At 39.8% G+C, this 23,596-nt stretch overlaps 1 protein-coding gene across 3 annotated transcripts in view; it reads left to right on the forward strand.

Annotated features, from left to right (window-relative positions):
• The window catches only part of LOC307029263 (testis-expressed protein 2-like), a 63,814-nt gene extending 40,895 nt beyond the window's left edge, over nucleotides 1-22,919 (forward strand). For 2 of the 3 annotated variants that reach the window (XM_079665052.1, XM_079665053.1), the window contains exons 9-13: nucleotides 15,259-15,385; nucleotides 16,802-16,915; nucleotides 18,720-18,929; nucleotides 20,779-20,899; nucleotides 21,708-22,919. In XM_079665052.1, coding sequence (XP_079521178.1) covers nucleotides 15,259-15,385; nucleotides 16,802-16,915; nucleotides 18,720-18,929; nucleotides 20,779-20,899; nucleotides 21,708-21,857 — 722 coding nt within the window. In that variant the 3' untranslated portion in view covers nucleotides 21,858-22,919. The remainder of the gene's footprint in view (nucleotides 1-15,258; nucleotides 15,386-16,801; nucleotides 16,916-18,719; nucleotides 18,930-20,778; nucleotides 20,900-21,707) is intronic. The other variant, XM_079665054.1, reaches the window with a different exon arrangement.
• Nucleotides 22,920-23,596: the final 677 nt, after the last annotated feature.

Below are 23,596 nucleotides of genomic sequence, written 5' to 3' on the forward strand. Positions count from 1 at the left end.
CTTATTACATGGCCACATTCTCAACAAAGTAACGACATGACTCCTAATATTAATTGAAATGCTTTTATCGATTTAGAAAATGTTTTTATCGATTTATAGTTGTATGTATTGATTTAAATTGACATGCATCTGCTAAGAAAAATAGTCCGTTGTTACCGTTTTTTAAACAGTGTGAATGAAACAGCAGCTCTCTCCCCCCTCCCCCCCTGATCTTTCTTCTCCAGCAGCTAAATTAACTGTAGGTTCCTCTGAGTGACCATAGACTGTATGTGACAAGCTTACAGTTAGTGACGTAACAACACCATAAAAGCTGGTGGGTTGAAAGCAATACGGGAGGTAAAAATAACTACAATAATTGTGACTTATTTATTGTGGCTTTTATGTTTTTAGGTTTAACATTTTATGTAATTCAAGCTTATAGTTCACCCTTCTCTAAAAGCCTTCAACAATGACAATATTCATTGTAATTTAATAAATCCTTCCAACACACATTGTAAAAAATAGCCTACTGTAAGTTAAAAAATCATTTCAATATGTACATCTTCTGATGTAACAACAATAAAATTATAAATAGTAACATAGCTGAACATGGTATTGCACATTTAGCTTTGAGTGTTACCGACCTGAGATGTTTTTATTACATGAATTAAGGTGACTGAGGCTTTGGGATGCAAACTCATCAGGTATGAAAAAGGTGACAAGGATCCGAGCCCCCGGCTCCCCCACCCCACGGAATGACAGAGGATTTCAGCTGTCAGAACAACTAAAGCAGCAGTGTTAATAATAACAGAAACGCCAAAGAGTCACATAATAGAAATATATAAAAGCATTTATTTTAAATTGTGTAGCAGTCAGTTTATAATTTTGGCAGCACTGTTGAGCATTTTGAAAATGTATTTTCATGCCTCTGTACAAGGCTTAGTCTTTCTATCTTTATAGCCACATGGTGTAAAGCAGGCCTATTCAACTGGCGGCCCGCGGGCCAGATGCGGCCCAGAACCAACTCCCGAGTGGCCCAGCCTCCCGTCGCCAAATTCCTACACTAGTACAGACCATGAACGCAACACTCCGTGTTGCATAGAAACCACCAAACCACAACGCAGCATGTTTTTTGAAAGTGCATCTAGTGGTGCTAGTAACGGTGGTCCTATGATAGCAACTCTAAAACATGTCTCTCTCAACTCTGAAGCGTAAACAGAGACGAAACGGTCATTTATCTTGTGGAGCAGATGATCCAAGTCAAGCTGGACCTTTTCGCGACCGACTTGAGCACGGATCGGATGCTACATTTTCCGACGCTCCCCAAACACATCACATCTCCGGCACAAATCACGGATGTGATGACAGATTTCATTGCGAGGTTGAAAGAGAACTTTGCCGGTCGATTATGGACTTGTTCTGCCCACAGAGGTGATGGGCTTTGCCAGAGACCCCTTCACTGTTGCAATAGAGAGGGACGTATCAACCAGAGCAAAGGAAGTGGTCCCCTGCATCGACAAGGGGAAATATACACTGGAACTTATTGACATGCAGCGCACTAACGGACCAGCGAAGTTTTGGAGTGATGTCAAAAAACAGCAGTTCCCTAACGTTCAGAAAGTAGCGATCTGTGTGCTCAGTATGTTTGGATCAACATACACATGTGAATCAAGCTTTTCACACATGAACTCAATCAAAAGTAGCACTCGCTGCTCCCTGACTGACAGCACTCTTCACCAATGTCTTAGGATTGCATTGACATCCTATGAGCCAAAAATCACTGCTCTTGTTCAAAACAAAACATTTCCCTTCTCCCATTGAGAAAGTCAGCGATGACAAATCACAAATGAGGTGATAGTAAGCACCTAGTTTACTATAGTAGACGTGTAGTGTAGTATTCATTCATATAGTTACCCGTATCCCTTGTTATGGGTTTGTGCACTGAAGGGTTTGACAGTTCTTTCTGTATTCATTTAAATGCACGTTGTAATGTGTCTGGGTCAAATGTGACCAAAACGTATGATTTTTTTGTCATTACTTGAAAAGGGAAAAAATAGTATTGCTACAGTACTACCTCTTTGTGTTGCATTGGAGCTCTTTAGCCGTTTTTTTTGCATGTGAGGACATTTATTAAGACTGCTATTATTGTATTCAGTAAATGCACTTTGTGATGTGCCTGGTTCAAAAAAACTAACCTGAATATTTGACCTCTAAAGCAAACAAATGTAATGCTACAACTGTGCACTTTTTTTTCAGATTCTGTTAAATTAATGCTAATTTGTTGTGTTTTTATGCACTTTTTGACCTACCTTTGTTAGATGAACAATGAATACAAATTGCATGTTTTTCATCGCAGTAATATGTGTTGGTTTAAAATGTGTCACTACCCGCTTTTTACAGGCCGCTGAATGTCTGGCCCAGCTGAATTTTGTAGTTATAAAATCTGGCCCAACTGAATGTGTAGTTGAATAGCCCTGGTGTAAAGTAACTAAGTTCATAAACTCAACAAGTACTATACTTGGGCACAATTTTGAGGCACTTGTACTTTATTTAAGTATTTCAATGTTTTGCTACTTTGTTCTTCTACTCCACTACAGTTCAGAGGTACATGGTGTACTTTTCCTCCACTACATGTATTTAATACCTTTAGTTACTTTACAGATCTGGATTAATTAAGTGAAATATAATCAAGTGTTAAATCAGACTTTAGTTCCACCTGGAGTAAATCCACAAGCAGTAGACAAAGTCATTCAAACTAGCTGCACCTTTACCAGCTTTGAGAACACTTTCATGATCAATCATTATAAAACATATCATATATATTTTTCTGAAATGGACCAATCTGCACAATGACTACTTTTACTGTCACTACTTTAACTATATTTTGATGATAATACTTTTCTTCTTTTACTTGAGGAACATTTTGAATGCAGGACTTTTACTGTAACAGAGTATTCCTACACTCTGGTACTTCTACTTTTACTCAAGTACAAGATCTGAGTACTTCTACTTTTACTCAAGTACAAGATCTGACTACTTCTACTTTTACTCAAGTACAAGACCTGAGTACTTCTACTTTTACTCAAGTACAAGACCTGAGTACTTCTACTTTTACTCTACAAGATCTGTTTGCTTCTACTTGTACTCAAGTACAAGACCTGAGTACTTCTACTTTTACTCTACAAGATCTGTTTGCTTCTACTTGTACTCAAGTACAAGATCTGAGTACTTCTACTTTTATTTTAGTACAAGATCTGAGTGCTTCTAATTTTACTCAAGTACAATATATATATATATATATACTTATACCACCTCTGTTTATAGCCTATGAAAAAAACTATTAGAAATAGAAGGCTAAAGCTAACGTTAGCAGATAGTGACAATGTATGCTAGCTAGCTAGCTCAACGATTCCTTAAATAATATTGCCACAGAAAAACGTTTCAGTTCACATCACGCTCTGCCGCTCCGACAGGGAGCTCTGCTCTGAACACCTGAACGGCCCGTTCTAACAGCTGTTCACCAGCGGTCCAGTCTGTGCCACAGTGACTCTGGACGCACAGTTAATATTAACGAACGCACCCGTAGGTAATGTAGCTGCTGAAGCTAGACCATCATTTTTGAGCAGCAGAGCCTTATTATACATCCATGAGCAGAGCCGACAGGCAGGAAGACTTGAGCACACAGCTCGTACTTCATTATAATATATAAAAAAAGAACACCATGCGTGTCATGACAGTTCACGGCCGCAGATTACTCCGGGTCCCAGACCCCCCCATACCCCAAAAATATTTTTATTGCAGATCTACATGAATCACACAAACGACCTATTTTGGATTCAAAACGACGAATTTCGCCGAAAGGTGACAAGTTTGCATCACTGAACATAGACAGAGCACAACTGAAACATAACATCTGAAACGATGTAACAAAATAATACACTTGTGGGGATGCAGCTTGGTATGTGAGGAGTGAGGGACACGGCTTAGAACGGGCGTGTCGCCTGGCAGGACAGGAGAGTGTGTGCACCAGTCTGCCTTGATCTATGAATTCATGTCCGTGACACTCACTGCTGCCCACAGCTGTTTTATAGAAGGAAAACCTCCTTCACTTCATGAAAGTGTTTTAACCACACACACACACACACACACACACACACACACACACACACACACACACACACACACACACACACACACACACACACACACACACACACACACACACACACACACACTTGACATGAAATCACTGACAAATATGAATATACTGTATTCAACTTCATTAAAACGTTATGAACGTGCCTAAACTCAGTAATTCACTCGAAATATTTATATTTTAATGGAGCCTCGTCGGCAGATCAGGATCCCAAAGCGTAGCGGATCTTGAAAAATAGTCCGTTGTTACCATTTTTTAAACAGTCTGAATGAAACGGCAGCTCTCAGCTGCAACTAATGGCCCATCAACCACAGCTCTCTCCCCCCCTCCCCCCTTGATCTTTCTTCTCCAGCAGCTAAATTAACTGTAGGTTACTCTGAGTGACAAGCTTACAGTTAGACACAACACTGTCATTGCAAGTGACCCTCAGTTAGTTGACTTTTATGTTCAACTGCTAAATTCGTTACTGATAAAAAAGGGCTTCTACTGTACCTAATTACCTTAACACTAGAACCGCCAGAGGTTTTTGTATAGGCCTACCTAAAACCGTCAAATCCCGCTATTAGAATGCAATTTTTAACAACATAGGGTGCTACATAAAACACTTTCAGGAAAAGTCACGGACTGGGAGACTTTAATATTTTATTGAAAAAAAAGTTACATTGCACACACAACACACATCACACAAATTGACCCGATTGGCGGTTATAGTGTTAAATAAACTCACTAATTAATGAAACCAGTTCAATACGCATTATTCTTATTCTTATCATTCTTTGAGCGCAGAAATAGTCTTAAAATCAGATCTGTTTTTTAAATGAAATCTGACGGCAGGTAGTTAGCTCTGATCACCTATGATAAATGCGCCACACCTAATCGCTGGCCATTCAGCCACAGAGCTCCCTCTATACAAATAAAGCTGTAGACGGTGTGAAAGCACCTATTGTTTCAAATAATGGTCGGAATGTGACCTGTGAGCCTTCTGAATTACCGTGGGACATCACACTCTTTAATTAAAATGTTCAATCAATAGAGTAACATCTTATCTTAATATCTTAATATTAATAATAATAATAAATCATACAGTATGTGTCCGAAAGGGAGCAGGAGAAAGCAAACACAAAAATATACAAAAAATATACTGCATATTAAAGCAAACAATTGTAAAGTTAAAAGTATGAGCATAACAAATAAAGAAGTGTAATGTAAACATTTCCATTATTATTATGATTATTTAATATATAAAGACTATATATTATTGAATTACAAGATTAGATAGTATACTTTAGTTGATCTAAAATGTTGATGTGTTCAAATGCTCTTCAAAACACAACTGAAAGTCCATGAAACTTGTCTTTCTGTATTTGTGAATGAAGCGCCATCTCCTGGTTAAAACCTGAAATTGAAAATCTGGCAACGCCCTCTTGGAAAATAGTGGGAGGGCTTAACATTCCTATATACTGGTCTTTGGCAGGTCGTAGGCAGGAAGCTGTAAGCTGGAGTCTGAAATGAAGTGCTACATCTGTATATCACTCAGTATAACAGGCCTACTCTCTTTATTTGCTATAGTTTAGTAGATATTTACAAACAAAGAGTCGATATTTTTCTAAAACAATTTTAGTGCTTCACATAATAAAATACACAACGGCTATAGCCTTTTTTAGGAGCCATAGGTGCGTGTGTGTGGTACAGTGTGTAGGTGTGTGTGATACAGTGTGTGCGTAAATGCAGCGGACATACAGGTCTCAGTTGTTTTGGTGTCCTCTGCTTACTTTTAATACTTGTAAATAAAACTTTTGGCCCGTAATTTATTGTCCTCATTTTCGCGACCAGAGTGTTGGGGGGGGGGGGTGATATATCCAGTCTCTGATAGTGTTACGTTATTATCGGTTATTATGCTAGTGCTCTGTTTGATTCTGAAATTGTGTGTGTGTGTGTGTGTGTGTGTGTGTGTGTGTGTGTGTGTGTGTGTGTGGCCTGTTATTGTCTCATTATACCGCACTGTCAATGAATCAAAGTAAATATATAAGTCTTCATGAACACATCTCTCCATCAGACAGAGGGCTGCTGTGCCTCCTGTCATATTTAATGGACGTCTCTTTAAAATGACCGCTCAGAGGAGAGGAGTTCTCATTTGTCTAACCGCCTGCTGCTTCCCCTCCTCTCTCCTCAGTTCCCCTCCTCCGCTCGCATCTCCTGTGGGCGGGACTAAGTATCGAGGATAGGAGGGGAGTTAGAGAAATGAGAAAGGGCCTAAGACTGCGAGATAATGTTTGTGTAGCAATAATAAATGACCTTTCTCTTTCCCAACTCGCTACTCGGAGGGAAGTCGCTGTCATATGCCTTGTGAACACTCCGATAATGCCTCTCCACGTTACCTTTCTTTGGCAGAGTGACGCTTGCTTTACAAATAAGGCAAATAACCTTTGAATGTGACATCACAAAAAAATATTCTTCCCCCCATTCTGTGTGGAAGTGGTATATTTTTAGCTTTTTGCTCGGTCCCACACTCATTTTGTTGTTTGTCTCTTGTTTGCCTCTTAATTTGAGTTTTCCCGGCATTTGACTGATTTTGTATCGCTTTGCATTCTGGGTTAACAGACTGGAAAGCGATAGGTCGCTTTTTCTGTCAATCAAGTAAACTCCTGAATTAAGTGGCAGGGAGGCCAAGGGAGGAGGGATCAAAACCTGTTTTGTCTATTTTAACGGAGCTGGATTTTTTTTTTTTTATGAAAGACTCCTGATCTACCAGCATTGCCTCGACCGCGGTCGACGTACTGGGCACCTCTGCTCTAGAGGGACTTTATGTCCCACACACTTTGTTTACTTCCCCAGCATAGTGACATAACCCACGCCCTCTGCCCTGCTTGTTTGTATTTTTTAAAGGTCCCATGTCATGCTTTTCCGGTTATTACCCGTCCCCTTGTGTGTTATGAAGGTTTTTATGCATGTAAACGGTCTGCAGAGTCAAAACCCTCAAAGTACACCCTGTACCGAGTAAAACTCTAACACAGAAAATACCTCCCCAAAACGCCTCGTTGGAGATACGTCACTGTCCATTGATTCTTCCGGGTACCGCCTAATGTCATGCGTTACCCGGAACCAAATGGACCAATCCGTGGAGCCGTTACATTACGTCCGCGGAGCCATTACGTTAAGCCCCCGCTGATTGGTCCAAATTGACCAATCCACGGACTTCCTCACACACACACTCAGTACAGGATTTCTCCTCCCTGGCTGCAGGCTGATAACAGACAGTTGGGATCGCGGCGAAATTCTCTCTGCAGACCCATTCTCACAGCGGTTATCAACCTTTTTCTTACTCAATATCAAGCCACACTTATTGTTTTTACTTCGGCTGTGACTTTGTGTGTGCTCAGGGTGAGTTTGGCTGTGTTTCGCTGTCGCTAAACAAGGAAACCACACCTCCACGGAGCTTAGCGCGATTCACAACGTCCCGACCAATCAGAGCACAGTGCTCACAGGGAGGGTGGGGGCTGGAGCTACTGGAGCTACAACGAGCCGTTAAAGGCAGAGAGTGAAATTCAGTGAATACACATAGTTTACAGAGATGCTGTATGAGAAACCAAAGTGATTTTGGAAAATTGCACAATATAAATCTATTCTCGTAGACCTCAACAATGGAATTATAATCAGTGGAAATGGCCATGAAATGGGGACCTTTAAGATAAATGGGACCATAATTGATCAAATACAACACATTTTGTATTCAGTTTTAAGCCTTTTGTATTAGAGCAATAATAAAGCCAAGAAAATATCCTTTAGTTGTCCTCATAAATGAGCTATAGCAGTTACTGTTGTGATGTAACAGCACAGGCCAAATGAGTGCATCACACTGGAGCCTAACATGCACTTATACCCACTCAGCTGTCAGGCAGTGGTACCAAGGTTAGAGCGACATGGAGGCCTTTTTTTTTTGGTTAAATGAAGCAAAAACCTTTCTCCTCCTACAGCGGCCACTAGCCAGTCTGACCAACAGTAGCACTGCACAGAGTTCAGTAGGGAACAGTTGTTTACTTGACAGTTGCAGGTGGTCTAAAAGCAATGTGATTAGTACCAAGAAATCTCCATCTGTGTTTTGTACAATAGATCCAGGAAAACACTTCATAAGTGAGGGATTTGGTTCAGGAATAGAATTTGATTGGTTATCGAGGTCTTAGCTGAGTACAATACATTGAGGCCTTAATCACTTTAGCAGGTCCTCTGGTCTGTAGGTCGGATAAGTCGAGGCTGAGCTTTGTGAGGAACCATACATTAGTGCACAACTATGTTGCCTGAAGTATCAGTGACGTTTCCAGCTGATTATGTTGATCATCATTGAGCTTTTCATTCCTTTGCACTGCATTGCTTTTTTATTTCTCTTAAACTCAGTCACAGATCTGTCTCTTCAGTCGTTTTATTTGTTCACTCCAACTTTCTCTCTTCCTCTTGCGTTCCCTTTCATTGCATCTTCCTCTTTTGTCTCAGTTTCTCTCTTCCTCCCTCCTGTGTGTTATGAGTCACTGGCTCGTTCTTTTGTAATAACGTACCACTCGCCTAACGGCATAATGAAAGCAATAATTGATCTCTAACTGAGATGGTGTTTATTGGAAGCATTCCAGGAAAAACTCACCTCAAGAGCAACTCCAAACACAATGTGGAGTGATCTTCAGCTCTAATTGCACTTTCACTCGGAAAACTGCAATATTTAGCCAAATGCTTTGATTGACAGTGAGCGATCTCGATCGATTGACTTGCAATCTCAAACAGAAAAGTGGTTCCCTTTTTACACATGTTTCTCAGAAGTGAAAGGAAGCAGGAAAGAGGCACATGCTCCAAAACAAAGGACTAAAGATAAACAACAATGGCACTTAGAGAGGGCACACCCTGTCAGGGCCGATGGCGTATTCACATGTTCTTTTGAACTAGTCCCATTTCCACCGTTGGAAAGTCGTTGAGCTTGAAGTCATCATGTGAAAACAACATAAAAGCTACAAATAAGAATAGTTGTTATTTAGCTTAGTGTTCAACCAACATGGTGATAGCTGTTTCTGAGTTGTGAAGAGGAAGTTACAACCCTGTTTTGTTGATAATTGTCATACAATGCAGTGCAACACAAATTCCCTGTGTTGTATCAGGTTATCCGCTGTGTTAGATGTGTCCGACCTTTGATTTTGGATCCTCTCTAATATGTAATGGCATCTTCCTTGGCCCATGCAGGGAAAGAGTCTGTTAAGTTCCCCTTTTGAGAGATTTCCACTGGTGTTACAGTGGCTGTATCTTCTAGGCGACTCGAGTTCTGCCTTCACCATGTCTGACCGACTCCTTCCTGGAACAAGCATACTGAGTGCAATGGATCGATGAGCCTCTCAAGCTGTGTGTGTTTATGTGTGTGTGCGTTTCTGCTCAGGAAGTGTCCATGCTCATTCAATTGTGCGGACATTGCCTTATGCTCTTCATATACAGCAATTTCTGGATGCATATTAGCAGTCCTCCTGCACGAATGAAGGCATTTCTTTCGCAGGATGTGCAAACACACGCTCCCAACTCTTCGCCGTACGGCTTCACCCCAATTAAGGAGGCAGTGTATTGCGTCCAGCAGCTTCTCTCCTCTCCCACATCTCACACACCTCAGTGCCCTGCATAACCCTAGACCCAGCCAGTTTTACTATCCACCACACCCCCCAGGACAGGAGAGGAAATCCATGCCTCAAGGTTTCCACTTGTAACTTTGTCTTACTGCCTCACTTATTTTGCTCGATCAAACCTTCTCTGACTTTCTTTGGGTCCCCAGTTTTGGTCTTGTTTGTCCTTGTGTTTTTTGCATTCCCGTAATACATACAGAGTTAGTACATAGTCTTGAGCGTTTAATACATGCTTTGTCAAAACAGTTGTTTTTTCGAGGTTGAGAATATGCATACTCAATCTTTAAATGATTGAAATAAAACTATCCCATTGCAATAATTATTTGTAGTCTCCTGGCAACTCACCCCAGAGGTGGAGAAGACCGGAGCTAGCTAAGGATTTAAGAATCCTTGTGTTCAAAACCTAATCAAGGTTGATATGAACAGCTGGTGACATAAACAGATTGGCACTTTACAATAATATCTGTCTTTTTCCCAATTGAATTTATTGTAGCACTTAAATGTTATGATGACACGCTTGAAAGTTGCAAACCTTTTATGAACTGTACATCCTATCTCATCAAACTCTTTCCTTTTCCCTTTCTGTAATTGGCCCTGTATACTGTTGTCAGGAGAGCTATTTCAAACCCTAAGGACTTTGTTAGCTGAGCACTTAATGTCACTCTGACTTTTCCATTGCTTACATGCATGTGTGTCTTGGTTGCAACCAAGTGCAATGCGTTTCTGTTTAGTCTTAAATAGGCCCATTATTATATTGAAGTATGATGGCGCAGTGGATGGCTCCAACTTTGGCACTGCTATCTAAGTTGTTCATACATTACATAACTACACCGTAGTTGTTTATGTTATGACAATAAACCTTTGAATCTTGAATCTTATAGTTGTTTGGGTCTTCCCTTTCCTATTGTGTGATATATATATATATATATATATATATATATATATATATATATATATACATACATACATACATACATACATACATACATACATACATATATATATATATATATACATACATACATACATACATACATACATACATACATACATACATACATACATACATACATACATACATACATACATACATACATACATACATATACAGTGGGGCAAAAAAGTATTTAGTCAGCCACCGATTGTGCAAGTTCTCCCACTTAAAAAGATGAGAGAGGCCTGTAATTTTCATCCTAGGTATACCTCAACTATGAGAGACAAAATGAGAAACAAAAAAATCCAGAAAATCACTGTCTGATTTTTAAAGACTTTATTTGCAAATTATGGTGGAAAATATGTATTTGGTCAATAACAAAAGTTCCTCTCAACACTTTGTTATATACCCTTTGTTGGCAATGACAGAGGTCAAACGTTTTCTGTAAGTCTTCTAAAGGTTTTCACACACTGTTGCTGGTATTTTGGCCCATTCCTCCATGCATTTCTCCTCTAGAGCAGTGATGTTTTGGGGCTGTCGCTGGGCAACACAGACTTTCATCTCCCTCCAAAGATTTGAGAGACAAAATGAGAAAAAAAAATCCAGAAAATCACATTGTCTGATTTTTAAAGAATTGATTTGCAAATTATGGTGGAAAATAAGTATTTGGTCACCTACAAACAAACAAGATTTCTGGCTCTCACAGACCTGTAACTTCTTCTTTAAGAGCCTTCTCTGTCCTCCACTTGTTAACTGTATTAATGGCCCTTGTTTGAACTCGTTATCAGTATAAAAGACACCTGTCCACAACCTCAAACAGTCACACTCCAAACTCCACTATGGCCAAGACCAAAGAGCTGTCAAAGGACACCAGAAACAAAATTGTAGACCTGCACCAGGCTGGGAAGACTGAATCTGCAATAGGTAAGCAGCTTGGTGTGAAGAAATCAACTGTGGGAGCAATTATTAGAAAATGGAAGACATACCAAACCACTGATAATCTCCCTCGATCTGGGGCTCCACGCAAGATCTCACCCCGTGGGGTCAAAATGATCACAAGAACGGTGAGCAAAAATCCCAGAACCACACGGGGGGACCTAGTCAATGACCTGCAAAGAGCTGGGACCAAAGTAACAAAGGCTACCATCAGTAACACACTACGCCGCCAGGGACTCAAATCCTGCAGTGCCAGACGTGTCCCCCTGCTTAAGCCAGTACATGTCCAGGCCCGTCTGAAGTTTGCTAGAGAGCATTTAGATGATCCAGAAGAGGATTGGGAGAATGTCATATGGTCAGATGAAACCAAAATCGAACTTTTTGGTAAAAACTCAACTAGACATGTTTGGAGGAGAAAGAATGCTGAGTTGCATCCAAAGAACACCATACCTACTGTGAAACATGGGGGTGGAAACATCATGCTTTGGGGCTGTTTTTTTGCAAAGGGACCAGGACGACTGATCCGTGTAAAGGAAAGAATGAATGGGGCCATGTATCGTGAGATTTTGAGTGACAACCTCCTTCCATCAGCAAGGGCATTGAAGATGAAACGTGGCTGGGTCTTTCAGCATGACAATGATCCCAAACACACCGCCCGGGCAACGAAGGAGTGGTTTCGTAAGAAGCATTTCAAGGTCCTGGAGTGGCCTAGCCAGTCTCCAGATCTCAACCCCATAGAAAATCTTTGGTGGGAGTTGAAAGTCTGTGTTGCCCAGCAACAGCCCCAAAACATCACTGCTCCAGAGGAGATCTGCATGGAGGAATGGGCCAAAATACCAGCAACAGTGTGTGAAAACCTTGTGAAGACTTACAGAAAACGTTTGACCTCTGTCATTGCCAACAAAGGGTATATAACAAAGTATTGAGACGAACTTTTGTTATTGACCAAATACTTATTTTCCACCATAATTTGCAAATAAAGTCTTTAAAAATCAGACAATGTGATTTTCTGGATTTCTTTTCTCTTCTCATTTTGTCTCTCATAGTTGAGGTATAACTAGGATGAAAATTACAGGCCTCTCTCATCTTTTTAAGTGGGAGAACTTGCACAATTGGTGGCTGACTAAATACTTTTGTAAATAGCTTTTTGTGGATATAAATGGTCAAATCCTTGGACTCCTTTGTTTACTAAAGTAAAATAGTGCCATCACTACAGTATGTAACACTCGAAGCACTAAATTCTGATATGAACCTGGAAATGGGCAGAATAGGGCCCCTTTAATGGCTATCATCCTCTCACTCTCTTACCCCTCACTTCATTCATCTTTCCTGCGTGATCAGTCATCCTCTGCTGCCTCCTACTGGTCTAAAAGGAAACAATACCCAAGGTCTTGTTTAGATGTTGCTCTTTGTACACAATAACATGTGATAACAACCTGTGTTGTAACCAGAAAGGGACAGACAGAAAGAAACATAACTTCCCCCACGCAAACATCGATTAAGGCTTTGGAAGATTTCGTATAATCCACATTTTAGGAGCAGAGGTCAAAGGAATAGAGAGAGAGGGCGTTTATGCAGCCAGTGCTCCCCTGCTGATTTCAAACTGAGGCTCGAGGGTGATAATGGGCTCTCTCCAACTGTTTCTCCTCTGTTCAAAGGAGCTTGTGATCTCTCCTTCTTTCTTCAGTGTGTCTAAGTGGTAGGGATCAAGACAATAACATCTGTTGGAGTCCCCTGCTTTGTGATGCTTTAACTGCATGTCAATAACCTGCTAAAAAAAACTGAGGGTTAGGCTAGGTTTCTTTTACAGGAACAAGTCCTGTTTCTCACTTGAGGCCAGGAAAAGGCTAGTCACTGTGACCTTTTTACCTGTGCTGGACTATGGTGATCTGTTTTATATGAACTCACCAGCCAATTACTTGATCAAGTTAGATGCCGCCTATCACAGTGCTCTGAGATTTGTGACAAACTGTAAAGCATTAACCCATCATTGTACCCTGTATGCAAGGGCAGGTTTGCTTTAACTAACTGTACGGCGGCTCAATCACTGGTATCTTTTTCTTTACAAAGCAATGTTAGGGAAACTTCCATCCTACATCTGCTCCCTGATCTCACGGCGTATTGTAAATGGCTACTGCCTGAGATCGAATGCTGTGGTTTCATTTCATTTCAAGCCTTTATTTAATCAGATGAATCCCATTGAGATCATTGATCTCTTTTTCAAGGGAGACCTGCTCAAGTAGTTCCACATGAAACATAGAAACATAGACAGAACAACAAGGACATCAAGGTTGTATTAAATGTGCCAACTGCTAGGACTGTCTTAGGGAATACAGCTTTTAGATGCGCAGCTCCGCTAATTTGGAACAGTCCGCAAAAGAAATTGAAGTTTAGCAGTTTGGTTCCATTACATGTTTTTAAAGCAAGGATAGATGCTATCCAATCGGAAACTGTTGGTATCTGTAAATGCTACCAGCTATACAAACTAGTCAATGTAAATATGCCATATGATTTCCTCTTTGTTTTTCTGTCATGTTTGTATTCATGTTGGAACCTACTTGCAGCAGGTCACCATTGAAAAAGAGGTCAATGATCTCAATGGGTTTTCACCTGAATAAATAAAGGTTTTGAATTGAATTGAGGCAAGAGTGGTGCTGCAGAAAGGTATCTAGAGGTGGGGAGATAAAGGAGTGAGAGAAAGATGAAGAGATTTAACAGGTAGGGAGGGCGAATGAGGGCTGGGCGTTCCGTGTGTCCAGGAGTCTGTTCTTAAAGCTCAGAGCATCTGGACACTGATAGTATTTTAAGATGAGATTGTAGCGGACAAAATGAACCATTGTCTTTGGTTAAACACCAGCAAACCACTTATGTGCTTTTCTTCGATGTTTTACCTTTGCACTTAGACAGTTTGAAAGTGGCACACAATCATACTTTGCTCACTATACAAATTGCTAGACATTTTTTTTACTGCATCACAGATCTTTTTCTTTTGTGGATATCAATATCAAATGTTTTAATACAGGCTCAAAATGTCACTTCTCTAACATGTTAGCAAGCTAGAAAGCTTTTTTGAGTGACATATGTAAGGTGGCCGACATGTTTAAATGCACCACAACATCCCAAAACATTTCCATTATGAGAAACATGCTGCAGTTTAAAAAACAAAGCAAATATAAAAACACAAATGTTCCAAAACACATGCAAATAAAGAAACATCTTGTATCACAGCTGGGACCAGAGTGCTTGTTGACGTTTGGGGATTTGGCCACCGTACATATGTGAAGATATTTGCAATGTTGCCACAATAGACATACTGTCAATGTTTGACTGCAATCTGTGATACATTTTCATTTTTGTATTCTTACTATACATACTTGCCGCTAATGATAATGATATTTGTATCTTATTGTACCCTTTAAAAATGTTTGGCACAAAATAATGTCCCAATTTGGGATAAATAAAGAATATCTATCTATCTATCCCTAATCATGACTGTGCTTGTGTTTGGATGTATTAACATAACAGTGATCTGTTTTACGGGTATATATCTTTCACTTCTCGAATTTTCTCTCAGATCCCTTTTTCTAATAACCCTCTATGTCCCTCAGGTCTGTGGTTTGACCTGGAGATGTCCTACAGTGGCTCCTTCCTGATGACCCTGGAAACCAAGATGAACCTGATCCGCCTGGGCAAGGAGGGAGAAAGTGACCGCTTTGGGGAATTTGGGAAAGATGGGTGAGACATCGCACATTTTCAGTTCGATGAAATGCCTTTCCCCTCTAATTGACTCGTGTACATGTCTCTGTGAGGTGTCTTGCTCTCACTCAGTGTTCTATATCTTTGCTGCCTTTTATATCTTCTCCTTTCTCTTCTCTGCTGTTGCCTCTCTATCTGGATTCCACCTTTATGCGGCTGTTAATCGGATGTTTCTGCTCTTGGTGAGTGCTGCCACAGTGATCTCATCTTTCCAACTCTCATTCTCTACTTCTGTATGTCTATAGTCTTGGGTTTGTCTCATTTCATGCTACCCCCCCAAAGCTTCATCTCATTTAGGATTCATTTCTCAGTGCGTCTAGTGCCTTGATCTGCTTTCCCAAGTCTATTTTCAGAAATGAGGAGGAACAGAATACGTACAAATATGTCAGGGTAAATTCGGCAAAGACCTATCATGCATTTTTGGTATTGGTGGAACCAGAAAATACTGTGTGCATGTACATAGGTACTTCTCATGGCTATACTAGTTGCCAGTAAATGAGAAGTGAGATGCCAGTCCTCAGTGAACCACATAAGAATCAGTTTCACTTTTGATTACATCTGAGAATTGACAACACTGCAGAAGACATCCTCTGTTAGAAGCAATCTTTTTTTGAACTCTTACCTTACTGCATTCTCTCTCAGAACACTGATGTTTCCAGAGGGACATCACTTGCTTTGTTCATGGAAGCAGTCATGGATATGCACACTAGGACATTCATGATGCTGCTTCATTTTAGTTGGCATTGACTTAGTAGACAGGTAGTTGAATAATTGCAGGAGATATATCAATGAATCTAAACTTGTCAAAAAGGTCTCACATATTACCATTAAAAAGTTAACTAATGTTGAGGGGCCCAAACAAATGATGTTTAGGAAGCTGGGCTGGGCCATATGAAGAAAATTGTGAACCATGATTTTGATCAATTATCATCAGTTATGTCGATGTAATGAATAAGTGGCTAAAGAAAAAAAGTTTCTTGGATTCAGAAAATCACTTCTACTACTGTCATGCAGCCTTCAAACCATGAAAAGAAAACACTTAAGATGTTAAAATCCAAAATCGAATCTTATCACACAATCTCTTATAATCTAACATCTATACATTGCCTAGCCCTATGATGGAGACATTGCACCTTCTTCATTACTGCACTATTCGTTAACCACAAATGAGCATTTGGTCTACAACGATGCACATGTCGACCAGTTGCCTGATATTTGAATAATCGAGTCTTCTCTGATCCTCTTTATGAAACTCTTGTCACGTTCTGATGCTCATGTGTTTGTTGTTTTGTTTGTACAATACACTATAATCCAGGTACAAAGAAAGATGAAGAGCAGAAGAGTGTGAATGTGTGGCTGTTTATTCTAATCTGTTTGTGTTTGTTTGTGTTTCAGATGCAGGCCCCGGACGTACTGCCTGGCTGATAGTGATGAAGAGTCGTCCAGCGCTGGCTCTTCGGATGAGGAAGACTCCTCCGAGCTCTCTAATGAATCAGCCGGAGCAGAGGGGTGAGAGTTCAGTGTATATAGCCGCTTTCACACCAAGTACTTTGCCGTACTTAGTTCCCAACACTTAGTACCCCCATGGAACTAAAGAGCCGATCGCGTTCACACCGGAATAAGTCCCTGAGGGAGGATTAGGCAAATGAAGCCCCTGACGTCACTTCTTCTGCTTTGGGTTTGCTGGCAGGCCGCAAACTATTTCACGGCGTATACTGCCACCCGAAGTCCCCGGCCGGAAGTCCCCGGAGTTGGGGACTGGCTTCAGTAGAAGCTGCTGGGACTCCCAGCAGCTTCTACTGAAGCCTTCCGAGTAAATCGCCAGAACGCCGACACATCCTCATCTCCACCGCTCCCATGTTTTCTTTTGTGTTGCCATAAGTTATTCTCTCTCCGTTGGTGCGCGGGGCTAATGCTAATGCTAATAATGTTAATGCCAGCAAATGCAATGGCGGCTTCACAAAAGTTTTCAGAGTTTTACAGGGGGTGGTTTGCAATTCGCACAGCCAATCAGAAATTGGTTGTTTTTTCCCCCAGGATAGTACCACCTCTCCAGCAGGGACTACAAATGGGGGTAAAAGTTCTCTGAACTAAGTTCTCTTTTTGGTGTGAATGCAAAATTAAACGGGAAAAGTATGGGTAAAAGTACTCCGTTGTGAAAGCGCCTATTGCTTTCTCTGTGCTCATGTAATGTTGGTATCTTCCAACCTGGATGCTATTTTTGCGTGTTTTCTGAACAATAGGAAAACCATTTTTGAAATTGGTCCAGTATTGAGCGTGAGCACGGCAGCCACAAAAACAGGGATAACCTGTGGGCTAAAAAGGGCTACTGACAGATATATAAAATGTTTTCTTTATATTAAGCTTAACATGTTCTGTTTGTTATTGACGCCAACCAAGTGCCACTCACAGAAGTCTCCATATAACATTTCAGTGTTTCCCCTTGGTTTACTGCTTTGGGGGGTTGCTGCCTGAGCGGGGGCGGGGTGGCATTGGGATATATATTTTTTAAATCCTCTGGAGCAGAGAGAGGAGCTGTGGATTATTGTTATTGATTATAGCATCAGTGTTTCTTAGGGTCAAAAACACTAAACTCACAACTTAAAATGAAAGCGTAAAAAAAAAAAAGTACATGTTCAATGTGAAAAGTGACAGTAGATAGAGATTAGTTGCAATTTGGTTCCAAATTAAAAAGAAATATATATATAATTTTTTCACAGCTAAATCTTCAGTCATGACATTGAAAATATTTAATATAAAACTAAGCTCCTTTTAATACAAAAAACGTTTCCCATCTCTCCTCGCATGTCTGTTGATGTCTTCTGGCCACAAGTAACTTCTTATGAGATTGACAATGCATTTATATTATTATTTAGATATAACAAGTTTTTTAACGCATACAATTAAGAAACTTCTGGATTACATTTCACTGACATGTACATTGTCACAAATACATTGATACTGGACCAATTCTTAAAAAGTCTCCTTTATTTGCTTGATCCAGGTTAAAAGTATTATATGAGAAACGTATGCATAATAACAATTTAAGTAGGAAGAAAGAAGCATAACAGTTGGTGTTTTTTAAATGTTAAAATTAAACTTTGAAATAGATCTTCTATTAGGCCTAACAAAATAAAGTATAAATAAGTATAACTGATTTTAATTTGGACAAAAGAGGTATCTGTCCACCATTATTATGTAGGCAGTCATGACAAAACAATGTTAAATATCATATCAAAAGAATGTAGGATTATATTTTTGTTGTGGTGTTCCAGTAAATGTAATCTTCTTTTCCCTCTTTTATTGAATGAAGTTTGGTTGGAGGCCACAAACCCAGCAAGATCATGCGCTTCGTGGACAAGATCACAAAGTCCAAATACTTCCAAAAGGCCACAGAAACGGAGTTCATCAAAAAGAAGATGGAGGAAGTGTCGAACACGCCTCTCCTGCTGACTGTGGAGGTGCAGGAACTCCGAGGAATGCTGGCCGTCAACATTCCCCCCCCACCCACTGACAGGATCTGGTATGTGAAGGATGTCTTGTTCTTCTTCTATTCATTTGAAGAATGCTGTGCAAAATGAATTTTGTTGTCTGTCAGAGTGACAAATAATCAAATCATCTGCATCGAGAGTGATTTCCCACAGATGGAAAACACAGACAACCTTGTTGATTACAACTTTCGAACATTATTTTATTTCTGAATGGTGGCGAGTTCAAGAGAAACATTCTTAAGAAGGATTTATGTAAACCTGACAACTCAAATGAATTTTGCAGCGCAGCTGCATGTTTTATTGAAAATGTCAATATAGCAATCTGTTTGATACACTGCCCTCTGCTGGTAGTGCATACTTTGTGTTGTATCAATAAAGTGATGAAGTATTTTTTAAGGCTGAGTCACAAAGCCTCCCTCTAAAAAAAGCCATAGGATTTTGTTATTTGATTTCAGAATATTGCAGACAATAACATCAGTGGCAACGCACGTTTATCATACTTACACATTTTTAAGCAGGATAATCATCACTTATTAACACCACGTTATGATTTATGAAGCGTAAATGCAATCGGCAGAAGTACAGAACATAAGGCTATAAACAGTGTTCGAATTACCCATTTGCTTTCTGGGGAGCCCTATTTATTTATTTTGTTGGCAATCATATAGGCAGACCTGAAAGATGTATATGTTTTCTTGTATAAGATCAATATTGATTGCCAATAGGGTATACCTTGTTTGGTAGGACATCTTTTTTCTCATCTCCGAAATCTCGATCGCTTTTTCGTGTGCCTGGCTCTTATTGCTTATAAATCTTTTTCCGCAGGTTATTCTGTTGATCACTGCTGACTTTTCCCTGAATCCATTCTGATGGAAGGTGCACTCAGGTGTTTTTTTTTGCGAGCGGCAGGGAGATCAATATACTTTTTGCCTCTTTGCAAATCTCACATCCACATTTTTTTTTAAAAATTTTAAAGCCATGGATACCTTTCATTCCACTCACTCCATATTTTCTGTGTCCATTTAAAAGGCAGGTAATGGGCATCGTCAGGAAAGGTTCGTTAGCGCCGGTGGCGCCGTTGTTGAAGCCTCTTCATGCTCCGCATCGGCAGGCCTCTCCCTCGGTGTGGAGCTGTCAAACTCGACCCTAACGCCGCTTACAGCCGGCCAACTAAAAGTTGTTCCGTTCACGTTGTCATTTTTAGACTCCTTCGCTTCTTTGCTTGTGAATCCAAAAGCCCAGAAATATTCACAAATATAAAACAAATATTGAGAAACTGTAATGAACAATGACTTATTTATTTCAAGAACTTTTATTTACAGAAACTCAACATTTCTAATCTGTGTGACACAAATATGCACGATTCTTTTGGGCTCCCCCTATTTATCTCAAAGTCAGCCTTCAGGGGAGCTCCCTCCCTCTTCGGGGGAGCCAAGCTCCCGCTGGCTCCCCCCATTTCGAACAGTGGCTATAAACAAACGAAATTAATGGTCTCATAACTGCGCGTCAACACCGCTGAGCTAAAGGCGGCTGATGTTTGCTGTGATAACATTTAGCGGTCTCATTTAAACACTTGTTATCAACTGCTGTTTTTATGACACTTAGAAGCTTCAGATGTTCACAAGGGGGGTTTACTGAAGTATTTTATGTTGTAGAATAAAATGGGGAAATCTCTTAGGCTTGTGTTAACCACAGACCTTATTTCAGGCATCTAACTGAAAACTAACCGGATGTCGTGACAAGGTTAATACATTTTAAGGTTTTTCACCTTAGACATTTTCTAAATATTGACCGGCTTTGATTTCTATTTCTATTAGGTTTACATGTGTCACCTGTTGCTTGTAATGAAATAATAAATCGTTGTGACCCTTTCTGTCGCAGGTATGGCTTCAGGAAGCCGCCTCATCTGGAGCTGAAGGCACGGCCTAAGCTGGGAGAGAGAGTCGTGACTCTGGCTCACGTTACAGATTGGATCGAGAAGAAACTGGACCAGGAATTCCAGGTATTGACACTATATTTAGGGCTATGTAATTCAGAGGCACAGTACTTGTGATAGGAGGCAGCCTGCTGCAGCTGATCCTGGTGTTTGAATACATTTTTTACCCCTTTTTATTTACAGTTCATATGTATACAAATCCTGTTGTTTTTAACTCATGTGAAATGCTTTGTTAACATGCTTCAGTAACAAAAACATTTCCCAATTTAGAAAACATAGAGTACATCTAATATAATATAAATCCATCAGGAAATATTTGATATACATATATATCAAATATTTCCAAAGTTGAGTACATCTTGTGATTAACTGCCGCAGTTCCATTTAAACGTATTGCATTTTGTCTGAAATGTTGCTGTTATAAATAAAGTGGCGTCATATTTTCTATTCATCTTGTAAATACTGATTACAAGCTCAAATGTTAAAAACTCCAAATAAATGTGCCATCTCACATCTCAACTTTATCCATCAAATACACTGTTCATCTTTTTATTCAACATATCAACTTATTTACATCTTACAGTACGTTACATAAATATTTTTACGGTACAGTTTTGCACCTTACATTATGTGTTTATCTATTCTATTTTATATGTATATATCTTTCTTCACCTTGCAACTAACTTGCACCATTATGTCTATTTGTCTTTTTTATTGCAGAATTGTATGTATTTATTTATTTATTATGTATATATTTGTGCACTATTGGAGGGATCTAGGACTTCCGCTTTTCATTGGGCTGTTGCTATTATGAATATGATATATAGCCTTTGAATTTGAATTCTGAATTCATGGGTCTCTCTCCTCCTCATAGAAAATCTTTGTAATGCCAAACATGGACGATGTGTGGCTGACTGTCATGCACTCCGCCATGGACCCACGCTCGGCCGGCGGGCCCGCAGAGGGCCTCGCAGTGGACCCTGAGCCTTCCCAGCCAGAGAAGGATAACACCTGCCAGCCCTGAAGATTGTTTACAGTATTTCCTCCAGCTTGTGAACCCTCAAAAAGGGAGCTGAAGCCGCAACTGTAACACAAATCCATTCCTGTGGTGGGGGGTCAGAGGTAGCCTTATGAGTTTTGAAGGGTTAAGGTGGGAACCAAGCAAACACTACAGACAAACTGCTGCTCGCTGCTCTGCTCAGCAGGATTTATTGTGCCAGAGGGAAAAGGTGATGTGTCTTTGAAGGATTTATAAACCTGTAAGAACCTATTGAATAGGACTGATATGTGAAGAGTCATGTTTGGCTCAGCCGGTTGAAGTTAATAAGGGGAGTGTATGGGTACAGTAAATGTATAACTTGCTATGAACATGATGTGGAAGCATTCACCAGATACCTTACAGCCTGCAAACGACAAGTTTCTGCTAAGATAGTAGCCCGTTTATTATACAAATACAGTCAAAGAAGTTTTACAATATGATTAGAAGGATTTTCATATTGAATGATTGAATGAATGAGAATGAACAAAGATCAGAAAAGCTTATATACTTGATGTTCGATTTCTTACAACATGTAGTTGTCTTAATGTAAGTGGTTTTTGTTCAGGTGTTTACAGTTAACAGTATTTATTTGTGCTGTGAACCCACCATTCATCTGCCAACACCCCCTTGTTTTATGCCAATGATGCCCTTATTCATGTGGAAATGATGCACAAGAGCAAGCATACATTCCCTAGGAAAAGTGTCATTCACTATGTAAATTCCATACTAATGACATAACACAATAAGTGCAATGATAGAAACACAAGGTTAACTATGGTGAGATGTTCTATAAAAGTGTATGTCTGATAAGAATTATGAGACCTCTAACATGTTTATTGAATGTATGTGTGGATGCTTTTGGCTTCTTTTTTAATAATTGCACAAATACCTGTTTTGTCTTATGTTGACCATGTTCCTGAGAGGCAAGTGAGAAGAAAATGTGGTGATCCATTTACATCTGTCCTGTGTGTGTTACTATTGAACAGGTGTTATCAGGAAAATCTTTCTAAACTTCTTTAAACATAATTTGAGAAAGGGTGGGGGGGGGGGGGGGGGGGGGGGATAATGTGTCAGGTCACGTGTGAGGAGGATCATTTTCTTTTGAAAACGTCAAAAGTTTGGCAGTGAAAAAAGATTATAAGGATATTTTTTGTATGTATTATTTCTCAATGCATTCTAACATATTTTGATAGAGTGCATGAGAAAATGGACAGCTATGATAACATTAATTTGGTCTTGAGAAAATGGCGTATTTGTGCCGTTCAGCCTCTTGTGGCCACAATGAGTATTACAAAAACACAATCTCCTTCCCCATTGTTTTAGAGATTAAAAAAAATAATTAAGAAACTAAGAATTATTATCCTTGCAAAACCTTTTTTTTTTGTACTCTTGCCTCTCAGGGTTTCCATATGAACACCATGTCATCATGCTTGTTTTTTCCATTTGTGTCATTCAATCATATGAAGTAATAGGTGGTGTATTTATCTATACATCATTTCTACTTAATTATGTTAATGTTGATGATGGTATTGTTTGAAGTTAATTTAAATGACTACATTTGATTTGTGACAGTGCTTTAAAAAGAACTACCTGCCATACTGTACGTGTACAACAATTGGATGAAGTTAAGGTACGTAGTGTAAAGTAAATACAATTTTGTGAAGAATGTAGCCTCAACTGCAGGTTCCCATTCTAAAAATTGAACCGTGTCATGTTTCTCATTA

The sequence above is a fragment of the Notothenia rossii genome (genome assembly GCF_949606895.1).
Source record: "Notothenia rossii genome assembly, chromosome: 1".
Taxonomy (NCBI): domain Eukaryota; kingdom Metazoa; phylum Chordata; class Actinopteri; order Perciformes; family Nototheniidae; genus Notothenia; species Notothenia rossii.